The 19,298-nt window shown below is 35.8% G+C and overlaps 1 protein-coding gene across 1 annotated transcript; it reads right to left on the minus strand.

Annotated features, from left to right (window-relative positions):
• Positions 1-305: 305 nt before the first annotated feature.
• LOC125829225 (E3 ubiquitin-protein ligase RSL1-like) lies at positions 306-9,454 on the minus strand. Its single transcript, XM_049508473.1, has 3 exons — positions 8,726-9,454; positions 7,430-8,202; positions 306-678 (listed from the first exon to the last, which is right to left on the minus strand). Exons 1-3 carry the CDS (start codon positions 9,425-9,427, stop codon positions 552-554), a joined length of 1,602 nt encoding a protein of 533 aa, XP_049364430.1. The 5' UTR covers positions 9,428-9,454; the 3' UTR covers positions 306-551.
• Between the last annotated feature and the right edge of the window lie 9,844 nt (positions 9,455-19,298).

The raw sequence follows: 19,298 nt of genomic DNA on the forward strand, positions 1-19,298 counted from the left end.
TAAATGTTCAACTCACACTTGACTACTAATTGAAATACAAATTTTGTACTACATTCAAAGATACATTGGGAGCATGTGCATCGTAGAAGTATTGAACATCTTCATTGCGAGCAAATATGATCATAGAATTGCTTATTTTATCCTATTATGTAAAATTTTCAAACATGACCAAAATGCACCTTTTTTCAATATTGCCCTAAAGAAAAACTAAATAACTGGAATATCATAAAATTGAACAGAAAACCATAGACTGTCAGACCCTCAAAACTAGACGAAGAGAGGGGTGCTCTTGACTTTTATATCTCCTACTACTGGCAATCTTGCAGCATGTATTAACACGATTCCATGAAACAAAAGAACCTAGACATATGAAAACAACCCCTTTTTTTCAACAGGTGGTGTCCAACTTGGGCTCACCTCAACTGTTGTACCAAATATATACCTACCTCCAACGGTGCAAATACTGCTTAACCATGTCCACCAAGGTCTTAGGCATATGAGAGTGAAATTACTATTTAGGTGCAAAATAGACAGTAATGGCTATATCCTGATCAGCCTCTCCTTGGTTGGAGTCTATTGTCGTAAATGATATTTTGCTCATCCCATACTGGGCAGGAACATGTTGCTTTCTTGTTTTTCCACTCAGCTCCGCATGTATAACAGAACTCGTGACCACATCTGGAAAAACATTTAAAGTACTCAATCTCAATCTTAGCCCTTACAATAGAAAATGAAGTTCAACAACAATTTACATATAAGGGTAAGTAGTGAACCAGCTTACATAACATAGTTTACAACAACATACTCATTGTAATCCCATAAGTAGGGACTGAGAAGGGTAGAGTATACGCAGACCTTACCCCTACCTTCAGAGATAGAGAGGCTGCTTCTGATAGACCCTTGATGAAAGAAAAAAATTCAAAACGCGTTGAAAAAAGAATTACCAGGAGTGAAGGAAATCATGGGGAAAAGATACTATAGAGAGCATGTCAAAGCATTTTGAAGAAAGAAAGGTAACTATAACAAAATAATACAATATTCAAAATGCAAGAAACAACAAGTAATAACAGACGTTGAAGGACAAGAAACTTGTTGAGTGATAATATAACTATTAGTACGGAAAGATAAGCAAGACATCCATCTACTATCTACTAACCTTTTACCCTAACTTGTGGCCTCCACAACTTCTTATTTAAAGTCATGTCCTCGATAAGCTGAAATTGCGTCATGTCTTTTCTAATCACCTCTCCCTATTACTTATTTGGCATACCTCTACCTCTACATCTCCTACTACCATCCATAGCCAATCTCTCACAGCTCCACATTGGAGCATTTGTGCATCACCTCTTCACATGCCTAAATCATCTCAATCTTGTTTCCTACATCTTGTCCTCCACCGAAGCCACTCCCACCTTGTCCCAAAAATCTTCATTTTTAATCCTATCACTTCTAGTATGGTGACACATCTATCACAACATCATCATCTTCCCAACCTTCATCTTTTGAACGTGAAATTTCATGACTGGTTAACACTTCGCCTCATACAACATAGTAGGTCTAACCTCCACTCTGCAGAACTTGCTTTGAAGTTTCGATGACACCTTCTTATCACACAAGACTACAGATGCAAGCCTCCATTTCATCCACCCACTACTAATAAGGTGTGACATCATCGTCAATCTCTCTATCTCCTTAGATAATAGACTCAAGATACTTGAAATTTTCTTTTAGACTTCGTGTGTATCAAGCCTTACTTCCACACTAGCCTAATGTGCTACATCACTGAACTTGAACTCCAAGTATTTTGTCTTGGTTCCGCTCAACCTGAACCTTTTAGAATCTAGGGTTTGTCTCCACACATCCAACTTAGCATTAACTCCTCCAAGAGTCTCATCAATAAGAACTATCATCCGCAAATAACATACACCATGACACCTTACCTTAGATTAGTCACGCCAATTAATTTATCACCAAGACAAATAAAATTGGCTAAGAGCTACTCCCTGGTGCAACCCCATCACAACTGGAAGTGCTCTGAGTCTCTTCCTACTGTCCATACCCGAGTCTTGGCTCCATCATACATATCCTTGATCGCCCTAGTGTACACCAAAAGTACATCTCTAGCCTTCAAGCATTTCTACTTTGTCATGTCTTTTTAGGTCGATCAACAACATGTGTAAGTCCTTCCTCTCCGTATACTACTCCACTAGCCTTCTTAAGAGGTGAATGACTTTCGTAGTTGAGCATCCCAACATGAATCCAAACTAGTTATCAAAAATAGGCATGCCCCTCCTCACCCTCATCTCCACCACCCTCTCCCAAGCTTTCATAGTGCGACTCAACAACTTGATACCCTATAATTGTTGTAATTTTTTATGTCGCCCTTATTCTTATACAACGGGATCATTGTACTTTATTCTTTGGGCATTTTCACCATCTAAAAATTGACATTAAACAACCAAGCCAGTTACTCCTATACCTTCCATTTTTGCACTTCTCCATAATTCCACTAAGATCTTTGTGGCACGGTCTCTCTACTCTTTGCATCGTACGAATAGCACCCCTAACCTCCTCAATTTTTAATGCTCGTATAGTAGCCGAAAATCACAATTTCTCCCTCAATGCTCCAAATCCTCAGCAAAATATCTTTGTTGCACCCTTCGTTCAAAAGTTTATGAAAGTATAATTGTTGTCTTCATTAAGAATACGCATATTCCAGCCACACCACCTCATTACCCCAAAAGAAGAAAAAATAAATATTGAACAACATTGCAGCCACCAGACGCATCGCAGACCAACTTGTTCTTTTGATAAGCCTAATGAAGCATGCACCATACCAAAGACCTGAAAATTGGTATGGAGTTGGCAACCTTCTCGAGATTCAAGCAATTACAAATGATATAACTAACTAGTAAATATGCTCCTCCCCATGTTAATATATTTTATTGTTTAGGGGGAATTACGCTTACTTGTTTTTTAGTACAAGTAGTTATTGGGTTTGCTACGACTTTTTATTATCATCTAATCGTTAGCCAACTTTGGTTGGTTGACAAAATTAGTTCATCAATAGTTGACAAGTATGATTTAATGACGAATAAAGTTTGATGAGTTCTTTACCAGATGTTTGATTGAAACAAACAAATTCAACTAGTAATTTGTCAAAGCAAAGTGATAAATTGTTGTCACGCATCACCATAATAATAGTTGCTCCATCTTTTTAAAGAAAGTAGTGGAGTGTTTGTCAAAGGTGGAGTTAAAAAAAAAAAAGCGAAGAAAACTGATCTCTATAGATTTGCATCTCTGTGGCATTATACAAAGAGAGCTTAACTCAGTTCCACAACTTTGTCATTTGACCAAAAGATTATGTGAGATGCCAGTAACAAAAAGTCATATTAGTTAAGTATCTTGAAGTTAGTCATGGAAAATAGCTCCAATTGCCAAAACCCCTTCAAGAAAACACCCTACTAGCTTATTCCACTTAGGCGTTTACTCAAAGTCTACCAGCTCTATAAATTAGCTAATGACCTAGATCAAACAGGACAGGAAGCTTTCTGAACCTATTGACAACAAAAAATGCTTGTCAGACCACAAGATCTCACTTTTTGTTCTAGGGGTAGACGTGGGATTTAGTTCTAGAACATGTCTTCCTCTACCATTTGACCACATTTTGCAATTCCCAAGGATTGTCTTCATAATGGCATTTCTGGTACTCCTCTTAATTGTCCTTCCCTCCCTCCCTCCCTCCCCCTCTCTCTCCCTCCCTCTCTCTCTCTCCAATAGATGCCTATTTGTACTTTTTTGTACAAGTTTGTTTGCATTTTGTTAGAACAGGTAGGAGATGCCTGAAAAAAGATTGTAATGTAAAGTGCGTTTGGTATGAAAGAAAATATTTTTCAATTTTTTCATTTTGGTTGGATTAAATGTTTTCCAAATAGACTTAACTCAGAGTCGGGAGTCGGGTCCAAGGTCAGGATCGGGAGTCGAGTCTTGGATCGGGCCATGGGGGTCAGGGTTAAGTGTTGGGTCTCAGGTCAAGAGTCGGATTCGGGGTTGGGTGTCAAAGGAAGGGAGTCATGAGTCGGGGTCGGGTCTCGAGTTGGTGTACAGAGCCGGGTCTAGTGTCAGGATGGGAGCCAAGGTCTCGGGTCAGGGTCGATGTCATAGTATTTGTCGGATTATACCTAAATGCTCTTGGGAAAATATATTTTCTTCTTGCAGACCAAACACCAAAAATAAATAAGAAAACCATTTATTTCCAAGAAATGTTTACGAAATATTTTCCTTCATACCAAACACACCCCTAGTGTCTATATATATGTCTCAATGAATAACGTAGTTTACATGTCTTACTAATATTTCCCAACTCCTTATTTCTCACACAAACTAGATAGTTCTCAACAATTAAAACATAGAGCACAAGCTAAGAATGGAAGACAGGAACTCATGCATCACTTACATTTTAGACAAAGTCAAAGATCAAACACCTTAGACATATAAGCAAAGATAACATATCCTACTATAGATGCTCTATCGTCTAAAGGGCACTAACATTCCGATATTCTTTGTTCCCTTTTCAGTCTTCGTGAGGAGTTACTTCATAAGTCTTCATTTGATTCTTTCCAGATACTTTTAGCCCAATAAGTATTTTTCCTTTCTTAGTATGCAATAAAACAAAGATTATACAGATAAAAGATGCTAGGGATATCAGTTGAGTGAATGTAAAGTTTTCTACTCTCATTTTAAGCAATTGATACAACTACACATTTCTAACACATGCCATCCTTGACAACAATATTCTTCCTCGATATCACTCCTATACCTTGACCACAACAAATTTTACTTCCCTGGTCTTCCCTTAAACACTATATCAAGGAAATTGATACAACTACACATTTCTAACACCTGCCAACCTTGACAGCAATATTCTTTCCTCGATATCACTCCTATACCTTGACCACAACAAATTTTACTTCCCTGGTCTTCCCTTAAAACGCTAGATCCAGGCATCCAACACACTATATCAATCAACATTTGTTTTTCCTTGACAAAGAAAAAAACGTTCTCATATCAAATTAATTTCCGGTCCCCCCCCTCCCCCCCCCAAAAGTAAAACGATTTCTGACCCTCTTTTGGAGTCCAGAACCAATTGAACTCAGAAAGTCATACACACACTCACCTACAGAAACTATATACATCACCATTATCATCATACTGTTTTAGAACTTGATGATGAAGCCCGCCAACATAAGTGTTGACTGAAAACTACATCAGTAGTAATATATTTGGTACCAGATTATATACATGCTTGTAAATTGAAATTATAATTTATATCATCTATCATTTTACAATTCATCTCACTATGTTCCAACTTCAGATTCTATATTTCATATTTGAAGATGAAATAATGGGTAAGTTTGATGGTTGAGACTTTACCATTGTAGTGGGTAAAGTTTAACCTTAGCATTACAAAAAATAATTATATAATATATATCAATTTTATCCGGTACTATAATTTTATTTTTTGTAAATACCTACACCAAACTTTTTGAAAATGCCGACCAAGTACCATAATAGCGAAACCACATACCCAAAATTTCAATTTCAGTACAGTAATTCGGTATATATCAAAGTATGCACACCCCTAATGAGTATTCTTCTTATAACCTAATTATTTTCCTTTTATATAAAATTTAAACTTCAACTAAGAATCACTACAATTGGTTGACACTTGAAAGGTTCAATAATTATTGATCTTGTCATTTCTTCACTTTAATTGGAATTAAGAATTTGCTTGATTGATTTTTTCCTTTTATTCATGGATACTGTTTTTCCATTTTAAATAACATTCTATCAACATAGAAAAGAGCTAGTACTGTGAGAAATATTGGCAAAGAATCTATGTCTACATTATTACATTGAGACCCTATTTATCGACACTACATTAGACTCATTTTCCAACTAGGACATTACAACACAATCCTTTTCTAAGTAGGATTCAATATACTATTTCTATTTATATTCCTACTATGAGCAGGATTGTAAATATTATTCTTGTTCCTATTCTTAATCTAACACTCCCCCTCAAGCCGGTGCATACAACTCATAAGTACCTAGCTTGTTACAAATGTAATTAATACGAGGATAATTAATACGAGGACTTATGAGGAGCTTGGTGATGGCACGACCCTATTGGAAAATAGAAATTATATGGATAGGGTTGGGTTGACAGTACGACCCTATTGAAAAAGAAAAATTATATGGGTAGGGTCGAAATGAGGGCACGACACAAATCCAAAAGAGGAAGACTTATGTACATCATTTGAAGAATGATGTGAGTACCAAATTTGCATGCTGCATGTATTTCATGTGTTATGCAATTTTCTTTAAAAGAAAACTTAAGCTAACAGGTTTTAATGTGGGACATTAACCCATTCAAACATAGCGCATGAATTATATAGGTACTTAGATTCTTGTTTTTAGCCACTTTGGTTCTTACCAAAAAGAAAAACTCATTTTGGTTCCAAAGCAGATGTAAATTTTAGGAAAGAATATCAGGACTTGAAGAAATTGATGTTGTGTAGCAAGATAAATGGAAAAACTGCTCCCATTGATTTCCATGTCATGCAGCATAATAGAATGTATATATAGTGGATTATTATCCCAACCAATATGCCAAATTAAACGACTTCATTTGTATGATTCTGTTTAAGTTATCCCTGTTTAGTGCACTGCCTTAAAATGGATGATCTTTTGCTTCTCCATTGGCAACAACAACATACCCATTGTAGTTGGACAAATGGGGTATGAGAAGGGTAGAGTGTGCGCTGACTTTAGCCAAGAGGATGTTTCTGAAACACCCTCGGAAACTATAAAAAAAATTATCACTTATAAACTTAGTTGCGCGGACTCTCCACTTTTGATGCCGCACCCGTCTCGGATTCTCCAAAAATACACTACTTTTGGCGAATCCGACACGCACCCGTTGGCATTTTTGAAGAGTCCGAGCAACATAGCTTATAAAGACATGAAAGAAACTTCACACTTTAAAAGTTCTATCATGAAAAGTGGAATATTTTTTACATGTAAGTGCACCTATCTAAACATAATGTGACTCCAACCAAAATAATAACATGTTGGAATGGAGTAAGAATTTCACAATGAAAGAATTAAAACATTCAAGAAAACCTAGAATCTCCTTGATCCTGGCTTTTAAACCAAAAAAATAATTTTTATTTTCCAAGTCAGACTACAATCTTCATGATTTTAATTTGTGTCTCATAAGCATCTCGAGTATATGATGTTTAGGCTCTATTGACCAGCTTAATAGCTAATATAAGCATTCCAAAAAGTTTATCTTTTCCCTATTACCTAGTTAAGATAATGTATACCATGTAAGGCGAAAATGTAAGAAGGAAGAGAAGCCAAGAACCTGCAGTAAATATGATAGCAACCTTCGCCAAGAGACACCATGTGGTTGCACTTTACACACTGACGCCAACGACTCTGTGCGGCAAGAGACTTGAGATTTGCATCTTCTACACACAAGTAAGGGTTAAGTCTTCTATAGTCAAAGCAAGTCATGTTTTTATGCCAAGGAACTCTGCAGTTGATACAAAAATTAAGGTGACATTTCATGCACATTGTAGCCCCAGCTTGTTGTTTTGCCACAGTGACATTTTGAATAGATATATGGACCTCAGCTTTTGACATCAATGTAGAACACTTAGGATTTGGGCAGTAAATCTTTTCCGTGATAGGAATGGTAGTTTCCTTCACACGTTCACTCATCAAATCATATAGCTTGGGTATCAGGAACTTTTTGCAGCTATCTAATTTCAATTCAGACTTGCATGTATCATGAGGGCATTTAGGTAGCATTCCTTGAAGGAGCTTAGCTTCCACATATTTATTCATACAAGAATAGCAATAATAATGCAGGCAACCATTAATTAGAAACATATGATCTATATCAGTATCTTGCAGACAAATAGTACAAGTCTCAGTGATGCTCTTCCGAATGCTATTTTCTGCTGGTCCTCTAACCTGAGAGACTATTGCATCGGTAGCAAGTTTAATTGCCAAGTTGATGGTGTTCTGTGTCACAAGAGATGGTATACAATCTGTGAATTTTCTAAGGCAAGAAGTTGCCTGTTCAACAATTGCAACAATATTACTCTTCCTTGGATGCAACGTGCCCCTAACCTGCATGATAAATATACATCAATCATGTCAATACCTTCTAAGTTGCACCATAATAAGCCTAAGATCATAACATCACATGTTTCCAATGCCAATAGAAAGTAACCCATCTAATAATACTTGTGATTCATGGAATACTAATAAATTCTAGAGGGTTAAAGAAATGAGGTATTAATTTCCCTCGACTCCACACGCGGAGTGGCAAGGTAAGGAAAATTAATTAGACGTATACATTGTATGATATGCTAGATGATCCTCCAAATCGTATTAATCCTCCAAGATAAAACCTGACAGACCCAGGAACATACAGATTTCAAAAACAATGCATTTTGGGTGAACGAAACTACTCTTTCTTATCCTCCAAACGAAAGCAGACATACAAAATTCCCTCTTGCTAATTGCAAAGATACATGTTTTCCTTAATATAAAAAATACATTAAAGGACAAATTTGGATATTCTAATCTTATGACAAAATATTAAATAATAAATTTTAAAGCTGTTGTAGACTGTAATGTGGAGACTCACATATTGCAAGATTGTTTGACTATCCAAAACAACATTAACCCTTTTCAAACCCAGCATTATAGCAACATCAAGCCCTTCAATCAGTGCTTTCAACTCTGCAATTTCTTCCGTCAATACTTCAGTGCCTTTAACCAAACCCTTACTCACTTCAAACACCAATATCCCACTCGGATCACAAACAGCAACTCCAATCCCAGCAAGATTCCTCCCCACATTAACCCCAACTATGTCTTCATCAGCATCTTCTCCCATCAAACCCTTCACATAAACCCTAAAACACTCCCCATTTTGCGTATCCACGCCTTCGGACGACGATCCCTCTCCATAAGGCCTATGTAAATGATCTCCAGTTAATTTCCACTCACCATCCGGGACATTGAGTATCTCCCGTGCAAAAGCCTGATCGTGGATTCGACGATTGAGGTCGTCTTCGATTTTCCTCATCTCAACTTGAGCTGTTTGTTGGTCTATAACTTGCTGCTCGTAGTATGATAATTCTTCAGGGAAAAGATTACTGATATTGTTATTACCTCCGATAACGTTTGCATTAATGGTGGGTTTTGAAGTAGAAGCGTACATAGCCTCTTGCATTTGGAGTTGAAAAGCGAAGAGGAGGTCTACATCGACGGCACCGTCACCGGCGGCTGCTATTTCACGGCGTTGTTCGTCGAGTAAGGCGTGAAGATCGTCGTCAACTTCCATCCCTACTTTGCTTCAGTGTGGAGTGTGGAGTGTGGAGTGTGGAGTCTTATGCTCCGTAGAAAGAAGTTCCGTCCCTACTTGTCCCACCTTTTCTATTTTTTTAAGAAAAGCAAATTCTGCCTTTTACCACTTTTTGACCATCATGGCTAAAATTTAGGAATAAAATGAATAAAAAAATTTGTTCCTAGATATATAAGGCACTATACAATTGATTTAGTAAAGGAAAATATTTGTGTAATGATCATGAAGGTCACTTTTGGAAAATTATCATTTCCCCCCTCTCAATAGTTAGCCTAAGCCTTATTTGATCTGTTTATGAAGTTGGTTTTGAAATTTGATTTTTTAAGTTGTGATTTTTAGAAGATTAGAGTTTTGGAAATTTAAAGTTGTAAAAAGTGATTTTTGGTAACAACCAGAGCTACGAATCTTGGAATGGAATTATGTTAGTTCCTGACTTTTGAGTTAGTAAGACTATTGACTAAGGTCTCGAGGTATTTAGATGAGTTTTGAAAGAGTTTTTTGTGTTTTGAAAGTTGAAAGCATAAGATAGGTGACTAAAGTCAACATTTGGTGATAGCATGCTCGGAATGGAATTTCGATAGTTTTGTTAGCTCTGTAAAATAGTTTTTGGTCTAGACATATTGTTGGTTTGGGTCCCAAAACTTTTGGTTTGATTTTGATCCATTAGATGAGATGTGGGAAAAGTTAAGGCTAAAGTTTGACTTTGGTCAACGTTTGAGGTTAGAAAGGTTATTTTCGAGTTTTGATGATTCCGCTAGGTCCAAATGGTGATATTTGGCCTAGTTGAAGGCTTGGTTCAGTTTCTGAAGCTTTTGGATGAGTTTCATGTCCTTATTTGAAAATTTGGAGATTCTTAAGTTAAAGTTGACTTTGGTCAACAACGAGTTAAGATGACCTTGTTTGGATGTTTTGATGATTTCATTGAGTCCGAAATATTATTTTCAACCTCTGTAGAAAGAAGTTTTGTCCGTACTTGTCCCACCTTTTATTTATTTTTTTGAAGAAAAGCACATTCTTCCTTTTAGCACTTTTTGACTATCCAGACTAAAATTGAGGAATAAAATGAATAACAAATATTGTTCCTAGTTATATAAGGCAGTATACAATTGATTTAGTAAAGGAAAATATTTGTGTAATGATCTAGGTTACTTTTGGAAAATTATCATTTTCCCCTCTCAATAGTTACCCTGAGTTTTATTTGATCAGTTTATGAAGTTGATTTTGAAATTTGATTTGTTAAGTCGTGATTTTTAGAAGATTTAGAATTTTGAAATTTTTTTAAGATGTAAAAAGTAATTTTTGGTAACAATCAGAGCTACGAGTCTTGGAATGGAATTTCGTCAGTTCCATCAGGAACGTGACTTTTGAGTTAGTAGGATTATTGACTCAAGTCTCGAGGTATTTAAATGTGTTTTGAAAGAGTTTTTTGTGTTTTGAAAGTTGAAAGCATAAGATAGTTGACTAAAGTCAACATTAGGTGATAGCAAGCTCGGAATGGAATTCCGATTGTTCCGTTAATTGTGTAAAAAATAGTTTTTGGTCTAGACATATTGTTGGTTTGGGTCCCATGACCTTTGGTTTCATTTTGATCCATTAGATGAGATGTGGGAAAAGTTAAGGCTAAAGTTTGACTTTGGTCAACGTTTGAGGTTAGAAAGGTTATTTTTGAGTTTTGATGATTCCACTAGGTCCAAATGGTGATATTTGGCTTAGTTAAAGGCTTGGTTCAGTTTCTGAACCTTTTGGGTGAGTTTCATATCCTTATTTGAAAATTTGGAGATTCTTAAGTTAAAGTTGACTTTGGTCAACATCGGGTTAAGATGACCTTGTTTGGGTGTTTTGATGATTCCATTGAGTCCGAAATATCATTTTCAAGCTAGAAGCATATTTGGTTTGTGTTCGGGAGGTTCCAAATGAGTTTTGGGTGAGTTTTGGGTGCCTTGGTGTCGTTTCAGCAATTTGTGTCAACTAAAAGGTTCGTTATTAGTTTTAAAGACCAAAAATCATTTTTGAAACTTCTTAAAGTTTTGAGCATAAATTATAGGACTGATCTGCAAAGTTTGGATGAAGTGACTCTTACTAAGTGGAAAGTTGAAGAGGAATCTTTTTCCGTTCTTGAGAAATTATATCAATTGGAATATGACAAGATTAAGGAGATTCCGCCTAATTTCGAAGATATTTAATTGTTCGTTAAAAATTATCGAACTTGTAGAGAGCCTTCAACGTAAAGATTCTGCTATGAAGATTAAGGAATATGTTGAAGATATGATGGGAGGGGACGAGCTTCAAGTCGTTGCCCAAAATAATATCCCGTTACTTAAGTAGCTCTTAAGCGCCATGTCTGAAAAGTCTTGAGCTCTCTTACCATGTGAGTACATATGAATTTATTGCCTACTCTACTTCATTTTATGTGGCAGAATTTGGCTAGCCACCAAGTTTGAGAAAGAAATGAATACTTTTGGAACCTCTTGTCTTGAACATGCCATGACATTTTTGTGGCTTTAAAAGCATGTCATTAAGAGTAAAATGAGAAGTTCAAAATTAATTTATTTAAAAATATGGAAAGGCGTCTCTTCGCAACAAATTTTAGTAGCGTCAAAAATTAACTGCAAGCAAAATAAATAAAAGAAAAATGTGATTTTTATTGATGAATCATGTGAGTACAATTCTGTTGTTCTCTTAATTCTTCTTTCCTAAACTTTTTCGTGATTTGAGGATTGTTAGTAGCATATTTCTCAAATGTAGGATGGTATAGACCTCCTTGAGATGAATTTGATCTCCAGGAACGTCGGGAATCAATTCTTAGCTTCAAGTCAATCTCCGGAAAGAACTCCGTTGACCACTCCTTTGAAGAGTTATGTAGCTGATGTTGTAGCTTTCTCCAACACTTGCTCCAATCCTTGTTGAAGTGTTTTTGTAGGATCCCCCCTTGAATGTCATGTTCATCCCCTATTTATAGTCGTAGGGGGTGGACAAGGTTGCTTATGATTGACCAAAGGATCCATTTTGACACTTGGTGGATTGTGATTGGTTCTTGCATTTGACTGGGACTACCACCTCATTTGGACACGTGGTGTCACCTTTATCTAGGATGCCTAGTCAATATGACATGTGGCATGGGTTTGAGCTTCAAGGTGAAATGGACCTTGGACTTGAATTTAATATAAATTGACTTATTTATTTGTAAAGCTCAAATTAATCATTCAATCCAAATAAACATGAATTTAATCAAAATTTCATATGAATTAAATCCAATAAAATTTGTGTGTCTACAGATAGCGCCTACTTCAAGCCTTGTTGAAGTGTAGGTTTGCCGACATTTGATTGCGAGACTTGAAGTATTATGAATCCAACGATATCACTCTTAAGATATTTGCTTGACTCGGTTTCTTGCGTTGAAACAAGTTGCATGGTACGGTCATGTGCAACTTCATTTTGATGTGCTCCTAAGGACTTTTGTTATTTCAATCCACCCGATGGACGAGATGAAGGAATCTCGAGAGAGGGATAAACAAATCAATGTGACAAAGTTGTATGAATTTTAAGTTCAAATAAACTTCCACCATAGACTTGAATATAAATTTGGACCCCAACACTTAGAGTGCGATACAAGTCCCCAAAGTTGAATTTTAAATAAAATAAGAACATAACTTGATTTGCTTGCAAACCATCAAATTGAAAACAATTGATAATTTAATAATCACACCAACTTTTCTTTCCTTTGCTTGATTTTGTAAGAAAAATTCTTAAAATATTAAGACTTGTTGTTTTCCTTTTGAGTGATAGTAACTTCCGTTTAGACTGGTAAGAAATGATTTGATTTGCTTCTTCCTATTTACCACAACTTTCCTTGTACAAAGAATGAGAATTATTCATAGAACCTCTATATAAGAATATCTCATTTACAAAGAATTCATGAAAGAATCATTGAAACAAATCCTTTTGAATTAGCCATAAAAATATTTTTGAAGAACTCCAAATTTTGTGTGTTCTTCTCTCAGTTCTGTGCAGTCCCACCAAAATATCCTTTTCTTAGTGTAGGAATGTCCAAATAACGAATGGCTTAGTTTGGAAGAAACTAGACTTCTAGTATTGTGACATATCCAAAAATCAACGTTAAACACCTTTTGGATTAACAGGAATCGATTTTTGAAGTTGTTCTTCAAATCTGGCAGTTCTTCAAACAGTAATGTGCAACCTTACCAAAACGTCATTTTCTTGATGTAGAGGTGTCCAAATGATAAGAGGCTTGATTCTGGAAAAAATAGACTTCTAGTACTATGACATATTCAAAACTAAATGTCAAACACAATTTGGATTGACGGGAATCGAATTTTGAAGTTGAACCCCAAATCTGGAAGTTCTTTTCGCAACTATGGCCAACCTCACCAAAACATCATTTTCCTGATATAGGAGGATTCAAATGATAAGTGGCTTGGTTTTGAAGAAACTAGGCTCATAGTATTATGACATATCCAAAAATCAATGTCAAACTCCTTCTGAATAGATGGAAATTGATTTTTGAAGTTGGTCTCTAAGGCTGACCGTTTTCCTCACAGATTTGTGTCTCTTTAGATTTTCTTATTTCTCTTTCTTTCAGGTTAACAAAGGAGCGTCAATGGTCTCGATATCTTATCAAGAAGATGTAATGAGGCCCGTGATTGGTAAGGAACATGTGGTGCACCTACATTCAGTGGCGGATCCAGGATTTGAAGGCTATGGGTGCTCACTTTCTTTAACGTAAAGTTGCTTGCCAAGAAAGGTTTTCTTCTAAAAACTTATATTTTTATAGTTTAGTTAGTAAATGAAATATTAAAAATAGAAAAGTTAAAAAACAATAAATCGAAAAGGAAAAGAAAAACAAGCAAATAACAATGAATATGTATAAAAAGAAGAAAAATAAAAAGAAATTCAGTTTGCTGGGATTCGAACCCTCAAAGTTGAGGGTATCAACGTAAGCTTTTACTTTGCGCTGTGAACCAAAGCACCCGTCAGCCTTTTTTGTTTAGTGGGTGCTCACGAATTGATTATATCTATTTTTCAGTAGTTTCTATAAGCATATACAAAATTTCCGTTGGAGTTAATGGGTGCTCGAGCACCCGATACTTCCTATGTGGGTCCACCCCTTCCTACATTTCTAATCAAAGCTTTGACCGATAATGTTGGAAAACTATATGCACAATGGAAGCAACTAGAATTAAACTGCTTACACGAATAATAGATAACCAATAATGTTATGCTAGAACACATAAACTTATTGAAATTTAATTCAAGAGTTACCTCTTAAAGCGTGAACCGATACTTTCAAGCGAATCCACAAGTTGGACAAAACTTCAAGGGGATATCCACAAGATAGACAGTAACTTGTAGTCTTCTACAATGATCCCAAGTTCACATCTGAACTCTCTCAACAGTTGGGTGGGCAAGTATCGTATAAAAAACTTATTCCCTTTCTAGGGTTAGAAGAATCCCCAATTATAGAGATTTCTTCCTGGTCCAAAGAGGAGAACCAAACAAAGTTTATTTTTTTCAACCAGAAAAAATACACGCATGTTTGCTTTTTAAAAGAAAACTCACGCCTGCCTCCCATTTTCCCATTAGAAATAAGATTCTGAGTTCTAATTAAATATGGACACTGTAGGGACCACAAAATTAATTACAGAGGCTTCCTATTATGGAAATAATTCCAAATAATTCATTTGAATTATTCTTACCATAATAAATTACAAATCATTCCACTAGAAATTCGTAATTGCACACCTCTATTTATATTTCGAAATTCCCCATTAAACACTTCTGTAATTCCCCATGTTATGATTACATATACTAGTCAATAAATTAATTACTGACGAATTTAATTCAATGATTAATTTCCTTTAGAGTACTACTTAACTTATTTCATGTGCCAGATTCAAAAATTCACTTGCAATGTTTGACACGATGAAAACTTATAAGCTTCTCAAAAAGGCACATCGTCAATCTCTATATTGAGACATGGAATCTATCAACTAACTTATTATTTCACTAATATATATTATTATCATCCAATCTACAAAGCATATTGACTCATCTCAAAATCTCACATTTTAATAAATCAAAACGATAATTAATATATACAGATTATAATAGTTATATCAGGATTGAGAATATAAGTACATTTAACAGTTTAGAGAATATGCTTTTGTCAGTCAGTCTAAAACAACTATCTTTACTCGGTCCTGTTCAATACAACAAAATGCACTAGCACAAGAAGTTGGAACTATATCGTTCCCACAATCAAGATAAACTATATATAATATTGTGCTACAATCGTACTGATGACATGTCCGATTTCCATCCTAGAATATGAACAAAAAAACATTATAGTTATAAGAACCAATGATTTAATCATTTGTGTATAAGCTAAAACTCTATACACTAAATCATCTACTATATAAGTAAACAAACACCATAAATGAATATATGATCTATTAAAACTGAATAAATAATTATTCTATAATAATTACTATATTTAACATATGGTTAGTAGTATATACTCCAATAGATAACAATTTAGTGCGACATCTACCTTTACAGTCGAGGATTTGGCAAACAATCATTTGGTTCTTCACCTTAAACCTTCATTGCGGAGTTGGTTGAGATAATTGGCTACTTTAGCTTTCATTGGAGACTTGGCGAGAGACCACTTGGAGAATCCACTTTGAAGTCAGCTCACAATTTTATCTTACTTGACTCTTCAGCTTCGCGCGTTTGTAGTAGAAAATTTATAACTCAAAGTAGGAGTGTTGAAATCACGAGTTTCTTATTTTTGTTTGAAAGACGACTCAAAGAATCAAATCTTCAGCTTTGCGCGTCTTTAGTAGAAAATTCATAACTCAAAGTAGGAGTACCGAAATCATGAGTTTCTTTTTCCATTAGAAAGAGGACTCAATTATCTAAAATATGTGTAAAAACCACGGTCAAAGCCTTCATGGATTGGTACAGATGTTGCTTCAAAGTCAGCTCACAATTCTGTCTTTCTCGGTTCTTCAGCTTCGCACGTTTGTGGTAGAAAATTCATAACTTGAAGTAGGAGTACTGAAATTATGATTTTCTTTTTCCGTTAGAAAGAAGGTTCAAATATCTACAATATGTGTAAAAATCATAGCCAAAAGATTTATGGATTTTTACAGACATTGTTTCAAATTCAGACTACAATTTTTTCTTACTTGGCTCTTCAGCTTCACGCGTCTGTAGTAGAAAATCCATAACTCGAAATAGGAGTGTTAGAATCACGAGTTTCTTGATCCATTGGTAAGACGACTCAAAGATCTACAACATGTGTAAAAATCACTACCAGAGACTTTATGGATTTGAACATATATTATTTCAAAATCAGCCCACAATTCTGCCTTGCTCAGTTCTTCGCGCGTCTGTGGCAAAAAAAAACAAAACTCAAAGTAGGAGCCTCTATATCACAAGTCGCTTTTTTCATTGCAAATCTGACTCCAAGAACTACAATATACATAAAAATCATGGTCAAAATCTTTATGTATTTTCACAAATATACTTTTGAAGTCTTCTAAGACACTGCGTTGCTTAACTCTTCTCCTTTGCTCATCTTTGGCACATTTGAACTCACGTGCTAGCTATGCAATTTTAAAAATATATTGTGATGATCACACAATGCCACAAATCTCTTTGTTTACTCATGTCACTGAGCTTAGAGTGATTACTCCAAGGGCATACATACCTCGGTGAAGAGGATCAAGTCATATCGTAGTTCAAGATGATGAGTTTTTTTTGGGCCGTACACAGTGTATACTCTTGCGAGCCAGGAGTAACATCCAATTTAAGCTCGTGTGTTAAGGAGCGTTTCAACTTGCAGTTTAGGCTCATGTGTCGAGAAACATTTCAACTTGCAGTTTAGGCTCATTCATCAAGAAACATTTCAACTTGTAGTTTAGCCTCGTACGTCGAGGAGCATTATAACTTACATTTTAGGCTCGTGCATCAAAGAGAGTTTCAACTTTGCAGTTTAAGCTCGTATGTCGATGAGCGTTTCAACTTGTAGTTTAGGCTCGCAAAGGAACATTTCAACTTGTATTTTAGGCTCGTACGTCGAGGAGTGTTGTAACTTGCAATTTAGATTCGTGAGTAGAGGAATGTTTTAACTTGCAGCTTAAGCCCATATGTCGAGGAGCATTTCAGGAAAGAATTCTATCAATATAACTGTCCTTCTAACCTTTTGTGATGAAGCATTCATGTACTTCGATTTGCTTTTGCATTTTATGCTTTTGCATTGTTGAAGCTAATTTGCACTTGATTTTGTGTCAACTTTCAAAATTCAGAGTTTAGAAGTCCCCTGATGCTTTTTCCTTTTGCAAGCGATCGAAATCAAAGTATCACCATTCTTTTCAACGGAGAAGTCATATACTTTAGATGTGTTTGTTGTTTTCTTCAAGGCAGAAACTTCAATTGCTTCAAAGCTCCCAAACTGTAGTATGATGACACCTTCTTCAATTTTTGGAGATTCCTTATGGAGAAGAACTTCTGAAATCAAATCCGTTTTATGATCAAGTTTGGCAGTGGCATGGTTTATCTCAATAGGATGATCATTACCTCTCGTACCAATGTCATGATCTTTTCCTTCAAAATGAAGCATTTTTTTGGTGTGATGACCGCTGATGCGGTGAAATTTACAATACATAGGATCATCGACTTTATTGGATTCTTTAGGTCGCTTCGACTCTGGGAATGCAATGGCTTTATCGATTAGCAGATCATCAAGAATCATAGGAACGTCAGAGTCTAGAAAAGGAATACTCTTTCGTTTGTAACTCCTTCAAGGTAGATTGATTTTTCGCTTCTCGCATTTATTGATGTAATGCATTCTCTTTAAACTTTTTTCTTATGGAGGCCTTCGTAGAAGTCGTGGTTACCGCCATGTATTCCTTAGTTGTGTATTTGAACAACTCTTTGAATTGTGTATCTTATTTTCTTGGATAAAAAATAGGCGATGTCTTTCCATGGCTTGCAACGCTCAACTCCATGTCATGAGTGCATGTAGCTAATTCTTCAATAGTTCGAGGTTAATACTTGAAGGATATATACAAGGCCCCAATGCATTTCTTGTAGACAAATTTCAACTGTAGAGATTTCAGAAAGTTGATCATTGCAATCTAAGCTCAACATTTGCCAACAATTGATGTATTCCACTAAGGGTTCATCCTTACTTTGTTTTGTGTTTGTCAATTCCATCATGCTCACTGTACGGTGGGTACTGTAGAAACGATTGAGAGATTGATTTTCCAGTTCTCCCAACAACTAAATGATTCAGGCTCCAAGTCCGTATACCAATCAAAGGTGTTTTCTTTTAAAGAACGAACAAACTTCCTGACAAGAAGATCACCATGTGTACCAACATTGCTACAAATCTCGACGAAATGGGCAATATGTTGCCTTGGATTTCCTCTTCCATCAAATTGTTGTAATTTTGGTGGTTGATATCCAATTGGCATCCGTAGATCCTCGATTCTCTTAGAGTACGACTTTGAATATCCTAAGGAACTTTGTGGTGGGCCATCATATTGAGCTTTAATGGTGTTTGCGATCATATCTTGTAGTTGTTGAACTATTACAGTGGCCACTGAAAAAGATTGTTTTGCGCATTGAGACTCATTTGGCTTGGTGGAAACATAAACTTTTTCTTGAATGGTTAGATTGTGACGTGACCCTCCAGAGTTGGAGAGATCTAAATTACTCATAAGTTGGGTGATTTGGAGATTTTTATCATTAATAAACTTTTTCAAGGTTTTAATGGTTTGCTCCATCATTGCAAACTTCTCGTCCATGTCAGTTGCATCAACCA

This window comes from Solanum verrucosum, unplaced genomic scaffold (assembly GCF_900185275.1).
Source record: "Solanum verrucosum unplaced genomic scaffold, falcon-dt-bn FXZP01000043.1, whole genome shotgun sequence".
NCBI classification, from domain to species: domain Eukaryota; kingdom Viridiplantae; phylum Streptophyta; class Magnoliopsida; order Solanales; family Solanaceae; genus Solanum; species Solanum verrucosum.

Bases quoted from the DNA above. Each gene is read 5' to 3' on its own strand.
- LOC125829225 (XM_049508473.1), bottom strand. From the start codon at position 9,427: ATGGAAGTTGACGACGATCTTCACGCCTTACTCGACGAACAACGCCGT. The intron at 8,203-8,725 runs GTGAGTCTCCAC...TTTATCATGCAG, and splicing joins GTCAAACAATCTTGCAATAT to GTTAGGGGCACGTTGCATCC. The intron at 679-7,429 runs GTTCTTGGCTTC...ATGTTTTTCCAG, and splicing joins TGCTATCATATTTACTGCAG to ATGTGGTCACGAGTTCTGTT.